This window comes from Protopterus annectens, chromosome 17.part0 (genome assembly GCF_019279795.1).
Source record: "Protopterus annectens isolate FY-2018-M chromosome 17.part0, PAN1.0, whole genome shotgun sequence".
Lineage (NCBI taxonomy): Eukaryota > Metazoa > Chordata > Ceratodontiformes > Protopteridae > Protopterus > Protopterus annectens.
Window position 1 is genome coordinate 149,016,490 of NC_056751.1, and position 23,868 is coordinate 149,040,357.

General features: G+C 38.7%; 1 protein-coding gene across 1 annotated transcript in view; it reads right to left on the minus strand.

Moving 5' to 3' along the window:
* The window catches only part of HSD17B3 (hydroxysteroid 17-beta dehydrogenase 3), a 636,754-nt gene that overhangs the window by 250,831 nt on the left and 362,055 nt on the right, over positions 1–23,868 (minus strand). The window contains exon 9 of the mRNA XM_044058972.1: positions 2,985–3,066. Within this exon, the coding sequence (XP_043914907.1) occupies positions 2,985–3,066 (82 nt within the window). The remainder of the gene's footprint in view (positions 1–2,984; positions 3,067–23,868) is intronic.

Here is a 23,868-nt window from a genome sequence, read left to right on the forward strand (position 1 = left end):
AAAAGTTTAATGCAGATTCAGCCCCTTATGGGAAGGTAAAGTGTATCAGATCAAATAATGGCACTGAGTTCATGTCAAAAGACTTTCAGTCACTATTGAGTAAAAATGTTATAAGACATGAAACATCCGCACCTTATTCACCCCATCAAAATGGGACAGCAGAGAGAAATTGGAGAACACTGTTCGAAATGTCAAGGTGTATGTTGACAGAGAGTAACTTACCTAAAGAGTTGTGGAAATATGCAGTAATGACTGCTGCTTTTATTCGCAACAGATGTTATAACAGGTGTGTGGGGCAGACCCCATTCTTCATGCTAACAGGGAAGAAACCTGATCTTTCAAGGATGAGAGAATTTGGATCAGTGTGTTATGCATACAGACAAGATAAAAAGAAGTTAGACCCAAGATGTGATAAGGGGATCTTTGTCGGATATGATAAAAACAGCCCATCATATCTATTATCCTGACACAGGAAGGGTCCTTAGACACAGGTTAGTCAAGTTCTTTACTAAGAATGTAGCTGAATGCCAGATTCAGACAGACCCAGAAGTGATGGATGAAGCTCTTTATACCAGAAGAAGTGTGCATGTTAAGTCAGAATCAAAAGCTGATAGTCAAATCACAAAAGAAATACAAGTGAATCACACTGAGTCTATAATGAATGAAAGAGACACAAAAATAAGGCAAGAAAAGGAAAGGCAGGATACACACTACTCTAAGAGAGAGAGAGAAAACCACCTGCATACTTGAAGTACTATGAGTGAAAAGTTGAAAACAACGATTATATGACAGTTAATGTTGACTATTGTTACAGATTAATATGCAACACACCGCAGAGCTTTAAGGAAGCCATGAGTTCGTCTAACTTGGAAAAATGGGTCAAAGCCATGAAGGAGGAACTTAAGTCTTTAGAGGAGAACAACACATTTATACTCATCACACTACCGGAAGATAAAAATGCAGTGGGGGGGTAGGTGGGTTTTCACTGTAAAAGACAATGCAGATAATACTGAGACTTACAAAGCTAGATATGTGGCTAAAGGCTACAGTCAAGTCGCTGGTATAGATTACAATGAAACATTTGCACCAACTGCGAGTATGACATCTGTACGCAGTCTAATGCAGATGGCAGCTCAGTATGATTTAGAATTGCACCTGATGGATGTACAAACAGCTTATTTACATGCTCCTATAGACTGTGAGGTATATATGGAGCAACCTGAAGGTTTCGAAAAGAAATCAAATAACGATGAAAAATTGGTTTGCAAACTGAATAAGTCATTATACGGATTGAAACAATCAGGGCATAACTGGAACAAAATGTTGCACAATTATCTTTGTGAAAATAGTTTTATCCAAAACCCTGCAGACCACTGTGTATACACTAGACAAGCTGAAAATGAGAAAACAGTCCTAATTATATGGGTTGACGATCTCATTATAGCAGCTAGTGACAACGAATCACTAAATGATGTAAAGGAAATGCTCAAGGCTAAATTTAAAATGAAAGATCTGGGAAAGCTACGACATTTTCTAGGCATTGACTTTACCCAGAACAGTGGCGAAGTAAAGTTGAACCAAAAGAGGTACATCACGAAAATTCTTGAGAAATTTGGTATGTCTAATTGTAAAGTAAGAAGTACCCCTTCCGAACAAAAAACAAACTTTGAATGTGACAGTGAATCTACAGATCCAAGAAAATATTGTGAGCTTGTGGGTAGTTTGATATTTCTTATGACAAGCACGACACCTGATCTTAGCTGGATTGTAAATAAATTTCACAATATTTGTCACAACCGAGTGAATCTCATTTAATGCTAGCCAAACATGTGTTAAGATAAAGTACATTGGACAGAGAGTTGTGTACAAGTGAAGGGAAACTTCAGCTTGTAGCATACAGTGATGCAGATTGGACAATTTAAGGTTTTCCTACAAGTTGTCCTTTGAGACATAGTCAACATTTATAACCCAGCCTGTATTCTCAGATCACTAAGAACGTACATATGCTGGTTATTTTTGATACGTATTAAAATTAACTATGTGAGTTGAGCTTCTCTATGTATACAGGTAAAGTCTGGAATAAAGCTGCATTCAAACTTCAACTAAATATGAAAAACAAACTTTCAAAAACTCTTAATTTGCACATAACTGAGAGCTGGATGGGCTTTTGTGGCAGATCATAATTTTGTCATTTCCCAACAATAGCCTATTAGTAGTTTATCCCATAGGTTAGAAATATAGATGGATAAAATCCTGGCTTACATCCATGTTAGCACAGGCTCATGCTCTCTCATTTCCATACCAAAGTGAATAATCAGAGAATATGAATGAATGTGAGACTATTCACTAAGCAGACTTCAGTAATACCTTTCATTTCCCAAGTGTCAGTCCTTCAGTGGTAAAACAGCATTAAACTATAGCCTGGCTTCATGGCACAGATGGGTAGTGGCCTGACTGCGACACAGGCAGCTGGGTTTAATTAATAGCCCCAGCACTGGAAGTGCCAGACAAGGAAGGGGACAAGTCAAGTGGCATGAGTCTCTAGCCTTACCTTCAACATGATTTCTCCTATTGAAAATAATACGGGAACACAGCAGTTTGAAAAATATTGTTTTCATGGCTGGTCATGATAATTTATGCAGTTGCAAGTCTCTGAATTGTAAGGCTGAGTAAATCTCTTCCTGCAGGCATTTCTGGGGGACAGCACATGGTTAATTATAATTAAACACTCCCCAGACAGTAAAATGGCTGTCAGAATGGCATACTATGGTGGTTCTATTGATTGTGTAAAATCACTGTGACGGGGCTGTCTGTGAGTCAAAAAAAGGGTGTCCACGAGTAGTTGGTTGCTTGTGTTAAGGCTTTCCACTTGTATTAGCACTTTTTAAATCCTAAGGTATGTTTAAACACATTCCTAAACTTTTAACCTAGTTTGACAAAGAACAGAAAATTAAAAGCTTTTGCTGATATAAATAACTACTTACTTTTGAAGCACTATACATGGAGTATAGAGGACAAGGAAATGTTCCAACACTTGAAGAAACATTTATAATAAGTCCTTTTGATCTGCAACAAAAATTAGAACTCATTAGTACTTAATATATATTTTTGTTCTGACTTCAGATTCAATCTAAAAATTCAAATTCTAGTTGGAAAAATAAGCTGAATATTTTCAGTTATGGAACAGAGTTACAGGGTATGGGATGATTCCAACTTAGACTATTTAGATACATCTGAGTAGCTTCAGCCTTTTTTTTTTCAAAAGGCATATCCACAAAGGTAATTTTGTTTTCTGGCAAAATAAATAAATATTAATGTAATTCATATAATTCTTTATCAACTTACTCTGTATAATCAGTCATGTGATATTGCCCCTCCCCAATGCTTTAAACCAAGATGGAGGGGATTTAGGTGCATCCTGAAGTTAGGGGGGTTTTACTTTACCCACTGCCCTCCACTTTACCCATGCCCCTGCATGCAACATGACATTAAGTCAATGTATACATAAGACATGTGTACCTTCCTCCCATCAATAGTCTGCCTAAACTGATGACTGTGGCTTTTGCCTGGATCTATTAGTCAGGCTACAAGAAAATCCACATCCTCGCCTCAGAGAAGGAGAGTTTTAAACAAGACCCACTTGATTCTGCCCTGACACATCAACTGGATATTTGGGACCCAAACTTGCAAATCAAACTTGGATTACCAGTATCATAAGAAGAAGCACTCTTCTGTACCATTGAAATGGCAAATATTTTTAGTGTAATTGCTGCTGAATTTGAATTTGTTCTTGTAGCAAAACATGCTGGTTAGCTTACAACACAGAAAGCATATCTGTTTTAAAACTCATTTAGTTTCTATTTATACACCTCATGTCAAATTGCAAGTGATTCTTCAAAATTTTTTTTTTTTTAGTTTCACTGTTCACTCAGTTTTCCTCTAAAACAGCACCCACAAAATCATGTCATAATAGGTACTAGGCACTGATTTACATATGCCTGCAAAACGTTTGGTAAACAAAACAAGTTCTTTAGAAGAAAATCGTTTTAATTACATTGTGGTTTCCCTACTATTTCAGCATATGTGTTCATTTTCAATGTAAGGTGCTCTACTAGTTTTCTAGGAAGCAAGAAATTCCTACTGATGCATTCAGCATAAAAATTCAGTAGTCTACACATTAATTTAAGTAAGCAGTCATTGTGGATTCGTTTTGCAAAAACAGGAGTTTTCATCTCTCTTAAAACTTTCAAGGGGCCATCCTTATTCACAAAACGAGTTTGCAAATAAATTTTAAATATAAATGCTTGTTTTTATTCTGTTGTTCTGAATTTAGGCATATTAATAAATTGACTTATTGACTGATTAACCATAAACAATTATTTCAGAAATGCCTGAATAATATGCATCTTTCATTTTTTCTTAACAATGTATTTTTTGTTCATGTAGCTATCCAAATAAACTTCTTACTTTTGTGTTAGTCTTAGAAATAAATTTTTGCAAAATGTTTCAAGGCAGTTGCACTCAAGGCAAAATTACTATGTCAACTGCTGCACAGAGGTATGAGTTTTCATCAAAAGCTGCAGCAACTTTTGGGATGTACTAAAACAGATCGACAATGATATTGGCAAAACAGAGAATGTATGTACATATACATATACATTTACATATTTCAAAACATTGCATTCATTATGAATTAAGTTGTTGTGTCTTTCGGCTTTTCCCAGTTAGGGGTCGCCACAGCGGAACTCCGGTCCGCTAATGATTGGCAGTAGATTTTTACGTGCCGAGTTGCCAGCTCTGACGCACAACCTTCAACGAAGGTATGCCCATTCACGCATGTCTCCACAAGATTTCTACAAACACTGATTTACATATTATTAAACGAAGATGAAAATGAAGCAAGACTATTCACCAAAAAGTTTATTGAAAACATATTCATCAAACTGTAAAACTGTAATTTTTCTTCTGTTTTTCAGGATTTAATTGGCAAACACTATGTTCCAAAACAAACACAGATGCATGTTTCAATTTTGAGAAAATATTTTGGCCACTTTTCTTAACTGCCTCACCGCTATATCCTTACAAAAAGTAAATATAATAAGTTAAAAATCAAGTGCAAAAATATTTTATCCCCCAAAACCAATAAAATACAGGAAGTACCAGCAGAACAAATATTCTTGTAGTAGAGTTTGAAGAAACAGAATTAGTGACATATTTTTTTTATTTGATAAAGGAAAAGCAGCAATTTTGGCAGCATGCTAAATGCAGGGCATGGTACTTCCACCAGACACTACTTATTTTGATGAAGTGATTGGCAAGAAGGAAGCCCTGTGCTGTATAGAGCACTGCATTCTGTTATTTGGAATTGGAACTTTGTTTTGCTTAATATGGTGAATGCATTTGTTTTTTAAAGTAACTACTGCAAAACTTTAAAAATTAATACAGACCAGTGTGTGAATTCTGTGTTTATGAAACAAAACAGCCAGCCGTTTGTGTGACACTTTGTTGCTGCACTTATCAATTGAGGATACAAGCACAAGGAATACTCACAGTACCCAACCATCCTGATCATGGCCACTTTAGTTACTAATGCTGTATTTAATCATTTACAATAGTTAGTTGCATATTAAGCATGCATCATGCACAAAAGCAAAATAATTGTAAGATACTTTCTAAAATATGTTTTTTTTCCCTCTCTCGCACATCTACATTTACACTTACACTTGCTGAAATTAAGTTATACAATTTAACAGCTATAATTATGTAAGTTTTGGCAGCCACTATGGAGCTAAAAAGTTGTACTTTGATAAATAAGCAAGAAATTACTATAGACAAACCTGAACCCCTGAAGTCTGATTTGAAAGTGCCTTCTTCACAGTTGCAAGAGGCGCCCCCCTCAAAAACCATCATAACAGTGACTACTTATAATGCTTAATAGCAGACAGTAGACTATGATCTCCATCTTGTTAGCCTGTCTCTAGGTTAGGAAAGAAAAACCCTTATTTCTTTCCTAGAACATTTCACCAAACTGGTTCACCTGTTGACATCCATCACTATATGGTAGGCCATTGCAGTACTCGGCTTTTGCCAAGTCGCAGACTACTTCCCAGGTCAACCATTATGATAGTGCTTAATTATGCTGATAAGCAATGCATCCTTGATTCCCTGAAGGAAGAGAAAGAGTTTACAATGATAGGTGTAAAGGTGAACGTAAGCATAAAGGTGTGAATATGTCATAACTATGCATCATCTGTTGTGTAGATAAAGAAAACAGTTTTTATACCTGATATTTATTTTATAAGAATGGCCTTTAAACCATATTCAAAGATCTTTCACAACAGGAAGGAGAAATAGGACGCTTTAATTTTTCTGCAGCATCACCTGCATTCAGAGGTTATCATTAAGTAGTCAGCTCTGAAAGAGTTCATGCAGCTATTACAAGCAGTTAGTCATCACAGGATCATGGGATAATACTAGGCTAACAATCTAAAGGGCCTTTTTAAGCTTACCCAAACTTCCCAGAAATATCGGAAAGTTATTGGTCCCTTAGTTTTGTAGGGCTATATAAACATAGGCATGAGTGGACAGGCATTTACAAGCTTCCTATCTCTAATAGAAACATAAGTGTCAGACCAGGGGTAAATTAGTAATTCCCCACCCACTGATCCAAGTTTTGTTTGAATAAGTTCAGTGAAGAACCTTGTTTCACATGGATGGAAAGGCTGTACCAGAGAAGGGATAAACTCTGAGACACATACCTGTCCCTCCAGAATGTCATATTTATGTTGCAGGTGAGGTTTAGGTCCCTAGATTGGTGGGTTTCTGTTATTTATTTATTTTTTTGATGATGTGCAGTAAGGCTGGACCAGAGGATGCTTTCTAAGACAGGCTCAGGTCGCCTCTCTGCAGCTTGTAGGAGACCAAGTATATAGAGAAGACATGTAGGGCTCATTTTCTAAACAATTTCTTTTTGTGAGGAACCTCTGTGAACACTCCACTTGTTGCATATGCCTGGTCAGGCACATGTTGAAGGGACATTTTATGCAATGATTGGTCTTATGAGGACATCTTTGGATCTGGATGCCATACCCTTGCAATACAGAGTGATTCCTTACTACTGCAGACACAGGATGGTCAAAGGCCAAGTCACTGTGTACCTGCATACCCAAATCTCTGACTACTGGGTCTACTTTAGTGGTGTTGTTATCAATGTAGTAATTTACAGGGATGGCTATCTTACTATACGATACTATTATGCACCTCTTGGCATTCAGATTAAGACTGTGACTCTAGCAACATTTATTAGTCTGGCTCAGGCCTTCTTGGAGGATTCAATAACTGTACCTAATTTGCAATCACCTGAAATCTTGGTCAGCTAGCGGCCTTTGATGTTAGCCTTGATTTTACAGAAGTATATGGCAAACAGGAGTACCCCCAGCACTGAGCTCTAAGGCACTCTGCCAATGACTGACCATTTTAAGAATGGGGATTCCCTTACACTAACTTCTTGAGTCCTATCTGTGAGCCAGTTGGCTATTCAGTGGGTGACACAGGGGTTTATATGTAATTCAGTGAACTTGTTTACAATACCCAAGTGTGGTATTATGTCCAAAGCTTTAGTCAGGTCAAGACAAGCAGTGTGAACCATCCTTACCTCATCTATTGCTTTGCTGACCTTCTCAAAGAAGTGCACCAAATTGAGCAGGCACAACCTGTCCTTAACAAAACAAAATTGAGTTGGATCTACTATCTGTTGGTTTTCTATGTCATTATTTAACATATTCATGATTATTCTTTCCATAGCTTTACGTATTACACTAGTCAGACTTATGAGTCTATAGTTCCCTGGGTACATGGATGGCTCACCTTAGTGTATTAGGATAACAGTTGCATAAATTAATTCAGCGCAAAGCCTGTTTGCAGGCTGTGGTTAAATAGTGATTCTAGTGGGCCAAATAGTTCATGTTTTATACGATTAAGGAAGCACCCTAGGATATTATCAGGACCCAATGATGCACTGTTCTTAGCCTAGGAGATTGTCTTGAGGACCTCTTCTTTAGTGATAGTAGGGGGAGTTCCGGTTGTTGGTATTTCCTGAGCGGTGTCTGGAAGAGAGACAAGAGTAAAATTAAAGCTAAATTTGTAGACCAGTAGATTTGCTGCATCTTCTGACTTAGTACAGATGGTTCCATTTACAATTAATCCAGCACATTGTTGTGTATTCCTTTTGAGGTAGTGGATATAGTTGAAGTAAACGTTGTGATTGTCCATGACCTGGGAGGCTATTTTTACCTCATATTTGGCTTTGGTAGACTGGATAAGCCCCCTAAGTTGCTTGTTTAGATTGATGAGTTTTTTTTTTTATCTTGCCAGTCATTGTACCTCATGACTTTTGCCAAAATTCTCTTATTTTTATTATATGGCCTACTCAAGTTTGGATTCCACCAGGCAGGCTTGTTTTTTGAGTTAGTTCTGCACTTGTTATCTTGTTATGGGAGGATACAGCTGTCTCTGTGCAGCTGTTAATAAGATTATACAGAGTTTTCACAAACTGTTCCATATAGGCAGTGGTGTTTTCATGGTTTGGCAGGGCTTGGAATGTTGCTAAGGTGTTACTTAATAGTAGGATGTTTGCCTTAGAATAACTCCTAAAAGTTTCAGGGTTACCTGGGGTTCTGGGTTTTATTTTTATTTCAAAGGAGACAGCCATATGGTCCAACTTCACCAGCTAGGACAATACACTAGGGATGGAAAAACACTTTCACATGTTTGTGAGGGCCAGGCTGAGTATATTTGTGACACCAGTGGAAGTATGGACTAACAGGGTATTTGTGTTTGCAAAGTCCAGGAATCTATTGGCATGCATATTGGGGGTGATATACAATTCCCATTCAATAGTGAGGTAGTTAAATTTGCTCATGAATATGATGATGGGTTAAACGGGGAGAGTCCGCATTACTTCTAGGTATGTGTTATGCATTTCCTAGGCGAGGGAGGGGGATCTATAGCTTGAAGGGATATGATACTGGACTTTGCCTGTAGTAATTTGGACATGGAGAAGCATAGTGTATAGATGAACCAGCTCAGATGTAAACTGACACACTTCCATCTTTTGTCACTTCCTGTGCAGTAAGTGGTTTAAATGTATGGAAGGCATTGAAGACCTGCACTACTGGGGTGCTCTCCACAGCTTTAAACCATTTTTCATTAACTGAACAAACATCTGCATTCTCCAGGGAGAGGACAGACTACAGATGGTGGACTTTCTCCTATATGCAAATGCAATAAGTGTGAGCAAGCAATACTATCATTTCAGCGATCGCACTTTGTGTGAGATATCATTTCTATGAACCATAGAAATGAAAACAAAAATAGCAACCGACAAAAAAGTCAAACGTGGAAATTGGGAATGTTCGAATTCGACACAATTTGAACATTCACCACACTTCCGCAACTGCTAGGACTGAGCAACACAAAGTGAAGAAAGTTTTTGCAGGGGGATAAGCCTCCCTGCACCCCCCCATACCCCTGATACTTATATATACAAATGCCAAGATCGCACTACAGTGAAGGAAAGGGTACATTCCCTGATCCCCACTATGGTACGATCTGCATTAAAATGTAGAAAGTCACAACAGCGAATGCTGTAGTGCATTTGCTGTTGTGCATTTCTACATTTATATGTCATTCTTTCGATACTATCAAATGGGGCATTTCGGCCTAACGTAAATATAACAAAGTCCGATCGTCCATTTGATAGTAAACCGGTTTTCACATATGTGAATCAAGCAAAGAAATAACCACATATATTGTGTAGAGATAGAACTGTGTAAAGTAAGCTAAGAGGTGTGTAAAAAGCAGTGTATTTTTTGAACTTGTGTAACTGCTACCTAAATTCATTTGTAAGTTTTCAAGTATCTTTGTATGTTTTCATACTTCAATGACCAGTGCTGCTCTGCTCTAATATCGCAAGATTAAACAGAGAGGTCATGTCCATATTTGGACTCTGCACTGCTGGTTGGCAACTTAAGGCAACTTTGCCACCAGGACTTACCCTGCAGGTGTCTTTTTATAGAACCAGTTTATGGGTTTTGTTAAGTATGGAAAGGAGGATGATAGGAATGTAGGAAAAAGGAAGAGAGCAGACAAGGATAACACAGTAGAGTGAGGTTAGTGGATTGTGTTGAAGTAGGAAGGAGAGGATAGGCATTTGTTTTTCAGAACTACATATGAGAGAAGATAGGGAAGGACATAGGGTACTAAGGTAAGTAATGAGGGTTAGGGCAGATATAAGCGTATTGACGTAAAAATGCAACTATGAGCCATAAATTGCAGGAATGAGCTTCATTTATAAAGTAAAGTTGCATGATTTGCATACCATTTCTCATTCAAATCTCACATAGTTATTTGCAAACAAGATCCTTTATTTATGACTTTTATAAGGTTGCACTAAGCATAGCTTATGTTTATGAATTGGATCTCATCTGCACTTGTCTGGAATTAGAGCAAATACCCACTGCACAGATCTGTAACAACTACCCTATAACTCATATCATTAGAATTCCTTTTCACATCTTTTGTTAAACAAATTGTAGCACTGTTAACTTTAAAGGAATTAGCTCTATGGTGAAAAGACATTCATTTTTCATATATGTACATAAACTTAAAGTTGATACAATTTTTGTACAAGAAAGAAAGGTTGCAACTAACCATGCCAGATGCCTAATCCCACAATGGATAGGAATTAGATTCCACAGATGCAGTTATTATTAAAGGGAGTTATTGCTATTGGTCAATGGTCAGTGGTCATATAAGGTGGCAAATTACAGAAGTAAAAAAAAAGACATACGACACTGATGGCACATTGCTGAGCTGAAAATGTTGAATCTGTACATATGGTCTTGTGCAGAGTATGGGTCCATACTTCTCAACCTGTAACAGCAAAAAAATCTCGAAAAAGCCAAAATAATGGGAAACAAAGGCCCAAATTCAGGGACAGATTTTAAATATATCTCTTGTAAACCTAAAAAGTTGCTACAATAATAGGCTTTGCATCTATATGCATTTTCTGAAGGATATGACTTCTGAAACTCAAATGTGTTTCATTATTTAGTGACTACAGTCCTCCATGATTTGGTAGAAAACCACAAATGTCACGAGGAGCAGACCAAAATATTAGGAATAAAATATGGACAGTTTGTGAAAATCTGCACAGTTGGGAACCCTTCATGGTTCCAATGATAACAACCCTATTTTTCTTGTAGGTATTTTGGGTATTATTCAACACATAAGTGCTCCTGGTGGTTTCCCATCATTATCCAGAATCACATGCGCTAGAGTCCACCTATGCAGTGTCCTACATCCTGAATGATGGAATGCCGAACACCAACATTCCTACTGACCAAACTCACCCCCCTTCTGGACCCATGTTAACGCTTGTTCCTAGGTCCAGAGCGGTAGGGAGTTTCAAGGTTCTGTGTTTATATTGGGTATACCGGAATTTGGCATTCCGACTTTTCATGGAAGTACGTCAACCCTAAGATTACTCGAGCGTATGTGATTCTGGATAATGAAGGTAAATTGTTCCTGTTATCCCAATTATTATGTGATTTTAACATCACCTTAGCCTCATTCATAAAAAGATCATCTTCCAGATCTGAAGAACACATTAAGTCCCAAAAGATATTGCAGTCACTATTGGTGACCCATGTCTTTCAGACACTTGGTGATTAGCTCACACGGATGATCTGGCCTACATTTTTATGTCCCCCTCATGTAAGAGTGAAAAGTCATCTTGATTATATTTTTAGTTTCTAAGCACCTCATGTTAGACCTCACAAGCAGGATTTCTGTTCACATGACTAACAATGAGGCTGTATAACCTTAGCAACATTGAAAATTCATTGAAATGGTGGAGTTTGGGCACTCTCATTCTAATGGATGATGAAACTTCTAATTATTGTAAATTATTTATTATTGCTTACCTCTCAGCAAACCAATTAGATTCATTGGACATCCTTTACATAAGGGGAATAGCCTAAAACTAGAAATCCAGTAATGCTCTCAGCAGCAAAATCTTTTGCAAACAAATCAAGGCTTAGAAGAAGAACTCAACTCATGTGATTCTACTAAACTACCTGTAAATATTGTGAAGATCCTATCCCCATCTCCAATATCCCTGTGCAAAGCTATTTGTATTTAGTAATTTAATGACATTAGTCCCTCACCACTCACTAGCTCTATTTCTTAATCTAAAAATCTTCTACTTACCATATCATTCATCTTTTACTTCTTTCCTCCCTCCATTTCTTATTTCTCTTTGATACTCAGCTTCTTTTCAATTCATCTCTAGCACTAAAAATCAAAACAAATATAATTATATCCCACTAGCACTTTTTCATGTAAGTATAATTTGTGATTACTAAATTTTCCTCTTCCTCTGTGCTGTACTATGCTGTATGCTCAAAAACCTCCTTAAGTATGTCATACAGCTAATACATTTAACTCTCAGTCAGTCTCCCTCCACCTGACCAATTCTTGTCTTTTCTGTCCATCATTATAATTCAATTATGATTATTTTTGTTATTTTTATTATTTGCAGAAATTCACTGTCTTCATTCTGTCTTGTTCTATTAAATTTTAGTACATGTATAACTATAGTAAATGTGCATTTAATGTCATTTTAATGTCATTCATTATGAATTCATGTTATATTTGTAGTCTCTGTGGAACTTTTTTTTCCATCAAGTCTCTGTTGAATTTATTTTTTCTGCCAATTAGACTTTTCTAGTGCTGATAAATAAATAATAAACTCACAGTGGCATACAATGCCTTCAGAATGTGGCATCCTTCAGTGACCTAAGGACCATAATAGTGATATATATATATATATATATATATATATATATATATATATATATATATATGTGTGTGTGTGTATGCGTGTGTGTGTATGCGTGTGTGTGTGTGTGTGTGTGTGTGTGTGTGTGTGTGTGTATTAATTAAAAGATTGCAGTATCTCAGTGTATTCCATTTACTCTGTGGTATAGCAGTCTTAGGTTTTGCATTATATAAATAACAGGGGTATAAAGATGTGCAACCCCCAATTAAGTGGGTGCAGAGATGAACCCAATACAAAAATACTTTAAAATGTGTAATAGCAAGTTGTATAATTTAATGTTTGTGAAGGAATTCCAGTTTAATTTTTGAACGCACAACACCAGTAATCTCAGTTTTTAGTTTCTAGAATTTTCCAGTTCATTGTGTTTTCTTCTGTTTGTTTCTTCATTGTTCCCGTCTTTTTTCCTCTGTTTATTTATTTAACATTTGTTGACCAGGAAAGTCCAACGAGGACAGAGTCTATTTTAAGTGGAGGACCAGGGAGAAATGTTCCACATGCATGTCTTTGGAATGTGGGAGGAAACCAGAGTAGCTGGAGGAAACCCACGCAAACACAGAGAGGACATGCAGAGTCCGCACAGAAGGAACCCCAGTTGAGGATCGAACCGGAGAACCTCTTGCTGTGAGGCGATAACATTAACCGCTACACTACTGCACTGCCTGCTCTGTTGTTAGTAGGACTTCTGTGCTGTTGATTAGCAGCCAAATTCAGTAAAGCCTACATGATCCATTTACACAGTGTGCACATCACAGTGCAACTCGCACATGGTAGCTCACTGTTTTGGATTCAGTAAGTGGCACATAGTGCCGCTCAAAGAAGGTATAAACACTGTGGCATGCTAATTACAGTATAATCAGCTGACTTGTATGCTAATCAACCAATCCAAGCTGGGGGAGCTATTTATCAAGCTATAAAACAACTGTATAGACTCAGTGCTGGTTTTCCCTACAAATTCCCAAACCTATTGGAATACAGCCATGGAAACTAGGCTATATGTAAAGAATGTTAGGGACTGCTGTTGCTTTAATTAATTTGTATGTGCAACAAGCTGAAGACTATGCTCCTGCTGCTGCTAATAGACTAAAGCCAAGAAGGAGAAGCATTTTTAGACCCCATTTAACTTATCATAACCTACATGATGTGGAAAATGGAAAGTGCTATAGGCTGGATAGAGACACACTACAGGAACTCTGCAACCTTTATGATCCTCAACTCAGAGCCAGGGCAAACAGAGGGAAACCCATCCCGGTGGAGACAAAGGTATGTGTAGCACTTAGAATATTAGCTACAGGTACCTTTCAGCAACAAACAGGGGATATGATGGAGGTGTCACAGGAATCAGCATGCAGGATCCTCCATCAGTTCCTAAATGCTATGCTCCAACATGCCAGTGACCACATATATTTTCCCCATATTCCTGAAGATTAGACCACAAATATGCAGGAGTTCTACTATGTAGCACACTACCCTGAAGTACTGGGTGTCATAGATTGCACACATATAGAAATTAAGGCACCACCCAGGGAACAGGGTAGGCTCTACATAAATAAAGAGCTTCCAAAACTGTGTAATACCAAGGAAATTATCTTGAATGTGTATGCTGGCAACCCTGGCAGTTACCACAACTCACATATCTGGCACACCTCCCAACTGTATCACATGTTTGCTAGGGAGATATTCCACAGGGTCATTTACTGATGGATGCAGGTTATGCACTGGAACCATGGCCAATGACATCCATCAGAAATGCACACACACCCGCTGAAGAATGCCATAATGAGGCACATGCTCAAACCAGGAAATATCATAAAGCATGTCTCTGGGTTGCTGAAGTTGCATTTCTTGTGCCTAGATACATCTGGGGGAGCCCTGCTATACAATTCATGGACAACTACTGAAATATTCACAGTATGTGTCATGCTACACAACATCATCCTGAGAAAACAGCTTCAGCAGGATCAGCAAGGGGAAGGAGCACACATCCCACCACCAATGCCAAGGTCACCATAGCCAGAAGGAGCCACCAGCTGATTTGGGTGTAGCAGACATAGACATGCTCAATATGCCCTCACATTGGCTACGAGAAAATGTGTATCACACTGACTCACTTCCTAAAGGCCTAAAACCTTCTTCTTATGCACATACATATACTAACATTGATGCCAGGCAACTCTCACAACCTCTGTCTCTCCATGTATTGGCTGTGTACTGCTTACATCAGACAGAGTCAGCCCTGAACTAAAACTTTTGCATCTGCTGCATTTACAAGGTAAGCATGCGGCATATCCTTGTATTTCATTACGTGGTACTGTAAGCAAGTAAAAGGTGGGAGATTTATACAGAAATTACCTTAACATGCGACTGCAAAGACTTAATTGACTTATTTGTGTCCATTATTGACTAGCAGGCCTCAGGCATCAAAGATTCACACAGTCATACCTCTCAAAAGTACTGATGATCACTGCATGCTCTCATTTTAGCACCATACATTTGTACTGAAAAATCATTAAAGAGAGAAGTTAGAAAGTAATGATGCACATTGCAGTTTCTGACTTCACAACCCTCACAAGATCATTCACAATAAAGTTGGGAAATTTTGATCCTATCAACTGTCTAACTTTCTAAGGCCAATATAAGTTAAAAGTACAATTAGCTATTCAACTTCACAAATGCAGATATACTAACCAATAAGTCAGCTATGTACCATGAGCATCAGACACAACATTTATGTATCCCTGAATCCAAAAGATACAAAACAGGGATATGGCACAGTTATCATCACTTGCACAGGGTGTTGTGTGTGTGGGGGGGGGGGAGCCTAGGCTGACACAAAAGGTCAGTGAGTGTGTGAAAACAGGCAGACATCATAATAAAACAACAAATGGACAGTGAGACAAAATACGTTTTAAGCTGCAAGACTGAACCATATAACTGTTGTTTTTGTGTCTGTAGGGGTTCTCTGAGTGAAATTGGCATGTGAGTGTCTGCATGACGTCTTGGTATGTTGGACAGGTGTGTGACATGCATGGTAGAGGTAGCAGTACATCATTGTTGTTCCTGACCATGAGAACTGGCTTGGCCAGGAGTTACACTGGCATGTCCATTCCCACAGTATGCACTGCTGCTACCTAAATGTGACTGATGTCTGTTGGACAAGCTCCCATCAGGAGGATGCACAGGACCTTGAACTCCATGGGCTGCCATGTCTGGGTGTGGACATTTCACCCACTGACAGAGCAGTGGAAGTATTGCCACTATGGGACCGTGATCGGGCATGACCACATTGGCTAGTAGTAGATGATGTGGCTGACCTACACCCATGAGGATGCCATTCCCCTCCCAGTAGACATTGCATACCAGACACTACTCATGCCAATGTGTCATTCATCTGATACTTTTAACTGTCAACACAGTGGAGGCAGTCAGGCATGTCAGCCTGTGCCACATCTACAGCCCTAAGCACTTCTCTGGAGCATCTAAGGGAACATGCCTGTGCCTCCATGATGGCCCTAAACATACACTGAGTGGCACAGAAGAGAAACCTGGATCAGGAAGAGGAGCAGCAGGCCTCCTCCCTAACAACCCTCCTGCATGGCACCCTGCCCACAATTTGGCCAGAGTCAACAGGCACTGAAGCCACAGTAACCACACTTCCCTGATCAATGTCCACACCCTCCACCTGTCCAATATCTGAGGGCTCACTGGAATGGGTAGACATAAGCCTACTGGCTGTATCCAATGGAATTGCAGGGGATGGCTGTATGCCAATCTCAGTGTCAGATTCAATCTCTGCACCTGAAAATGTGCCTCTGTTTGGCCAGCATAATCATCAGAGTCTGCTGATACACTGACATCAGGTGGCAGAAGTTCCACACTTCCACTGTCAGGATCACATGTGATAAAAAGCAACAAACACAGGAAAAATTATTACCTAAACTACTGTACTCCAATATATGCTAACAAAACAACAGTGCTGCCACTATTAGACAGGACAGCAATACACGCAGCAGTCCTATCATCAGCATCACATACTAAAATATTTCTTTGAATTGCTCATCAGTACAGTCCTAAAAATGTTTGGCTTACCATCTGCAGATGAGGTTATCCTGTGCAAGCCAGATGGTCCTGGAAGAAGTTAAGCAAAAGGTGAGGGCAACATAATCACAATTAACAGTAACACAGGGGGTAATACTTTTACCACTTTATATGTCAATTAACTATACATTCAACAAGACCTTGGATGACAACTCCAAAATAAGATAATCAATCAGAATGTGTTGTTAACTGTAAGCAATCTTTTATCCCCCCAAAAATATTCTTGTGACACAGAAGTAATGTATTCAGTTCAATTAATTTATATACAACAGTATTCAACAACTGAGATACCAAAGCCTACCTGGAAGCTCCTCCTGGGACATGTTTGCTGTCCCTAAAACTGTTGCAAAAATGTTGAGGGCATGTTGTTCTGCACTTTCCTGGGAGCTGTCTAGATCCCTGACAGTGAACATGAACTCTTTTTTTGGTGTTAGTGGTGGCTCTATAGGAGGACCTGCCCCGGTACCATCCAATCACAGCCCACTGCAGTTGCTCTCCTCAGTGTAGCTGTTGTCATGTCAGTGGTCTTGTGGTGTACCTGTTCCTATGTCCTGCTTTGGCCAGCCATGGCATTAACATTGTCCACAATCTGCCACCAAATCTGCATTCTCTGTGCCATATCTCCCTGTCCCATTTCAAGCAAGAAGGTACCATGTTGCCTTAAAACATTGACGAACACTTGATTTTCAACATCAGTGAAGGATGGTCATCGAGGATTGAGATGCCTGGGTGGCATAGTGCTAAGTGTCCTAAAAGACAACAGAAGGATAATAAACATAAGTATCACATAACTATAAAACAACTGTTACCAGGTAAAACAGAAAAGGTAGCATATCAGTATTACCCACTGGAGAAACATAAAACAGTCTAGAGATTTGAAATATGAACAACAGGCTGGATGCAAAAAGAAAGAGAGTAGTAATACCAACATATCCTTATTTGTGCCATAACAGAAATGCAGCTTTGCTCTCCCCAAAAAATAGGAAAATGACAATTTTTGCTAAGAAAACCATCTTTGAATGCTAAAAGTGCCCCTGAAACATTTTTACATATTTATCACAGAAAATTCCATTTTAAGGTGTTGGCAATCATGTATACATGTGTAAATGCCTTGACAAACATGCACATGGCATCAGTAATCTTCTAAGGAATGCATACAGATAAAAGTGTAAAAGTCTTTGCTTCAGATTTTTCTTAATTGCATTTTAGCATATGCAGTCTGTAGCTGACAAAATGCAAGCATACTTTCTGAAGTTCAGTAATTTTCTGTACAGATTTATCCCAAAGTAATCACCTCTATTCAGTTTTCTCCACATAAACAAGTCTCCTCACCTTAAGTTTGCCTAGCTACATAGTTGCCTTGTTATATGGTGTAGATTCAGGGCTGTTAGCCCAGAGAAGATGCAAATGAGGTATGAACTGATTAGAATTGCTGAATCCCAAATACTTGGCCCTGTATAGGAGATGTGAACATAGTGCAGGCACTCCCTCAGTGTTTGTTTTTAATGGATTACAACTGTGAATGATTGAGAGAAGTAAAACACAACAGCACTGTAGGCTGCCCTGCATTGAGGGGGAGTGTCAGGTTAGACTTACAAAATGTTAGCTGTATGGTTGGAAATGTAAGTAAGCAGCACACAATTCACAGGTTGTGCTCATTAACATCCAATCCCTCTTCATTTGTTGGCAACTGCATATAATATTTCCATTTAATATCCTCATACATTTTATGGCCAATGATATAGAATGGCTTATGGGCTGCATGTCTCAGATTACTGGTCAGATAAATGAAGAATGACCTAAAAACACAGAGAGGTAAGACAAAGCTGTATATTTGTAAGCAATAATCATAACTGGTTGTGTGATCACTTTAGTGCACTATATACAAAATATTAAATGTACAAATAACAGTTGTATGGTTTCATATTGCTGTAGATGATGTTGCAGTTGGTTATGTGCAGAATGATTTCAGTTTGTTGCTATAAAGAATGATAAGGCACCCTTCCTGTGTTCTGAAGGTTCACTGGAGTAAGAGTTCAAATTCAGATCTATATAGAAATATCTCATGTGAATAAACATTTTCTAGTATGTATGTCATAGATGGGGAATGGGGGAAATGAATGTCAGGTTTGGCTGTGCTTATCTCATTTGCACAAAGCGTGGCAGTGTGCACACTGGAAACTAGACTACTCAGGAAGCAGACAGCACCCAGGCAGCCAAATAGAGAAACTGGATACTTTCAATTAATTCTGTTAGGCACCGTACAAACCTGCTAAGTGGAGTTGTGCAGCGGTTAACAAAGAGATTTTAAGAATGATTAGCAAATTATGGAATGTCATGTAACTAGTCCTGTGGCAGTAGGTGTTGGGCTGGAGTACATATGGTCCTGGGTTCTAGTACAAGGTGTGCAACTTTTTTTTTACTGTTGTGACATTGCAGTTTATAGCAATGAACTGAAACATAGACAAGTGTTATCTCAACCTTCTTGTGGCAACAGGTGTAAGTGTAGGACTGCTATAAGCATGGCCCTGGGTTCTAATACAGGATATTTCATACACTTATACTGTTGTTCTACTTTCCATTATATTCACTATCAATTACAACACTTCAGATAGTGGAGGTGATATGAATTATATGTATGAGGGATGAGACACCAATATTGCGTTTTCAGATGTATGACTGAGGGTATACTGTGTACTATAAGTCTTCTATCTGGGCTTCATATTTACCTAAGATACATACACAACTAGATCTATATCCAATAAACTTGTCAGGTCACACACATACAGCTCAAACTGTCACCTGTATTTATGTATGATTCCTGACTATGTCTAAGCAGCATTTCTTCTGTGGCAAAGATGGAAAACCAACACTGTAGAAGAAAATGCTTTGTCCCTTATGCCTAGATTTGAATCCCACAGTGTAAAAATAAAATTTCTCAGTGTATAAAGCTAAAAACAAATGTGTCAGGTCATTACATTTATGCCCCCAGTGCACATCTGCAAACCTAACTGACCCAACAGTTACCTTCCAGTTTCCAATATATATTTCTAGGGTGCATCAGTAGATACCCCTCAAACTAAGGCCAAGTGTCAGATTAACCTTCCAATTGCAATTATTTAACTTCTCACTGCCTGGCACTGCGGCTCTCCACTTACCATTTCTCAAACTTGTTGCTCAGCTTTGCGCACTCCCAATAAATGCGATAACTGGAATTGGGGGGAAAGCATCAGTCTCGATTGCTCTAGGTCTGCTGGTAGACATGGCTGGCATTAGTGGGGAAGGTGCTAGGTTTAGGACACATAGGTGGGGTGTCCAAGAGTCCAGGATATTTATTGGACTCCTGGTAAAGCACCACAGCCAAAGGCTTCTGCAGGGGGACTATTCTGGTTCCCAGTATAAGTCTGAGGTGTGGAATTGTTTGGCCCAGGCTGTATCCAGTGTCACTGGTATCCTGTGCACTGGACAGCAATGTAGGCATCACTTTAATGACCTACAGAGGAGACAAAGGGATACTCTCAACTGTTGGTTGGAGCAATTTAGGACTGCAGACATCCCACAGTTGTGTTAGTATCAAATAAAGAGAGTACTTGTAAGACTTAGAAAGTTTGATATAGACAAGACTGGCATGCATAAAGCTCTTCTGTTCTTTCTCCAGCTGCCAGGGATCAGTTCTTCAATGTCCAGGCCTATGAAGCTAGACTTGAGAGACTGAGAGAAGCAAATGGTATGTATGCAGCAGGAGAGAAATGTTATTAAAAGTTGAAGATAGCTTTTTTTGGTATTTTATAGAGCTGTATCAAATTGAGCATGTATATCCCAACTATAAAAGCAATATATATATATATATATATATATATATATATATATATATATATATGTATATATATGTGTGTATATATATATATATATATATATATATATATATATATATATACATATATCTGCCATGCACAGCAGTCAACTACCCTGTATTACTCACAATGTTGCATACAGGTATAGCAGTGTCCCTCCTAACACCTCCAGCAGATGTTACAGTGCCAGTACAGTGTGCGTGATTACACTCATACAGTGCGGATATATATCATAATAGTTGTACAAGTGTTTTGTGCAGAATCATCTCTTATCAATGTATCATATATGTTATGCCAGAGGCATGAGATTACTGGTGCTATTATTCTGATATTCTCCATGATGTGCTAGGATCATTCAATGTTATCCATGAGTCTTTACCTGTGTCCCACTTGCTGGAGACCTCTGCTGAGAGTACACTCATATTCAGGTAAATCAGTCTGCACAGCTTCACAATATGCTCCCTACCCCTATTGTATGGCGTATCCCTGAAAGATGTCTTCTGCATTATTCATGCAAGAATGCTTATCTCACACAGACATTCTCTCCACTGTAATGTCACCTTGTGTGATAGTCACATAATGCACATTTACACTGTGCAGTCCCTACTGTACTATAACAATAGGTGATTGGTGTTGCAGCAACAGACACCTTCTACTGGCATGCCTTCATCTGCTGTACATTAGGCTGTTTTACTTGTCTTCTTTCCCTGTGTGCATTTCTACAATTCATCTGTGTGTCCCTATTCAATATGCACTCTTTCCCTGAGTGTTTATTTTACATGGCAGTCCATGTAGCATTAAAGATAATTTATAAAGCTTCAGTACAGAATGCCAGGAACTGGATATCACAATACTCCACACCGTAGATACACAGTCCTGTACTGTGTTTGGACCATATACTTATATATGCATTCTTACCTTTCAACTGTCCAGATATTCACATGATGTCCAGATTTGTTCCATATTAAATTTGTGGCTTTCTGCCATATCATTGGGATGATCTCAGGCCTGATGTGACTCAGTATTACATACATTTGAGTATACCTCTCAACTGTCCAGATTTTTGCAGAATGTCCACATCTTTGTCTCATATTTTTGATCTTTTCATCATAAAATTCTGGTTTTCTGGCAACTCATTGGAATGTCACTGCGGACTGAAGTCAGACAATAACAGACATTTGAGATTTAAACTTCATGCTTTTCAGAAAATCCATGCTAATGTAAAATCTATTATTCTATCAGATTTCTTAATTTAAGAGGTTGAGAGGTATGTTTGAGTTTCATACTTCAAATCCATCAGAGAATGTATCTTAACACAAACTCTTGGTAATTCTAGCACATTCACATTTCTATAGGGCATATATGTAAAATATGTCCCTATTTGTAGGCCATTGTCCCTGCATTATGTTGAACGTTGTCCAGCTGTCTTGCACTAAGAAAAAAACAAAACAAAACTACGGACCGTCAGTGCTCTGGTTTCAACAAGTGTACTATCTGTGTTTATTTACATGGTTTCCTGGCTGGCAACTCTGTTGCCAGTCACAAAACCTCACTTAAATGCGATGCACAGCATGAATATGTGTTGCCCACTGCTGCTTGCCATGCACCACTGTGCGCACTCCGTGCAAAGCCTATGTGGAGTTTATTGAATCCCAGGTAGGTCTTTTTTGGTTATGATTTGAATATTAGTAAAATCCTATAGGCAGCCCTGCAGAAAGACCTACTTAAAGCTAGGTACCCATATGGATCACTGTAAGACAACAAAATCCTGTCTAGGCCAGGGTGGTATATGTGAGATGTGTATATATTCTGGGATATCTCTTGCATATCACCCTAAATAGAAAAAGGCCAGTACAATATTACAATCACAAAATGGACAGCAACTGCATTATGAACCCAGAGACTTTTTAACATTTTTAGCAGACCTGTTCCAATCTTTTTTGCTATCCTCCACCAGGTACAAAAGACTTTCTAGATTTACTTTATCTCCCTCAGATCACTAGTGAAGATTTCCTTTGCTTTCTTTCCCAACTAAAGATCTAGGTATGGTCCAGTTCACAGCCTCACTATACAACTTAATGACAGACAATCCCCTGTCTTAGCCACACTCTTGAGTATATGTGAGTATCTAGAGACATACCAGTATCCGTGAAGCAATCCATGTTAACCATACTACTACTACAGCCGGGGAAAAAACATCAAGTTAGTATCTAATTCTTGTTTGTTTTCTCTTACAAACAGCAGACCTTAACATGCTGACTCTGATACTTGCTTCCTACACTTATAAGGCTGCATCATGCTGGTATCATGAAAGGAAGGAATACTGCTGACCATCTATGATCACAGATTGATTTCATGCAAGCAGCATGTACATATTCTTAGGTTCATAGGTAGATACTAGGCTATCTGCCCAAGGGTATTTATAAGCCTAGCCAGAGTTTGTCAGCTTTTGCCACCCCATTGATTAATTAACTGATCCTCTGTCAAGCAGAGCCAATGATGTGATCCCAGGGGTGTATTTTCTGTTACCCATCCACTCATCAAGGTTTCTCCTGAAGAGTGTTAGTGAGGGGCTTTGTCTATTGTAGTTTGGAATTTTGTTCCAAGGCATGGGGAGTCTCTGTGACAGGAATCTGTCCCTCCAGCATGTTCTATTTATTGTTGTGGCAAGGTTTAGCTCACTAGAGCATGTGGCTCGCAGTGACTTGGATTTCTTTAGGTGGAGCATGTCCATCAATTCTGAGTTGGACATGGCTTTGTAAGTCAGGCAGAGATCAACTCTGAGTAAGCGATATGCCACTGAGTACAGCCAGAGTTTTTTCAGTTGGGCTGCATAGGACATATGTTTGAGGCCAGTAATCCTCTTGGTGAGGTACTTTTGTGGTCTTTCCAGCTGTTGGAAGTGTCTTGTGAGGTACATGCCAAATGGGACATTGTACTCTATGATGGGTCTGATGAGTGATGAGTAGAGGGGCACTATAACCTCTTTATTTCTAGATGCGAACCCTTCAGTAATTA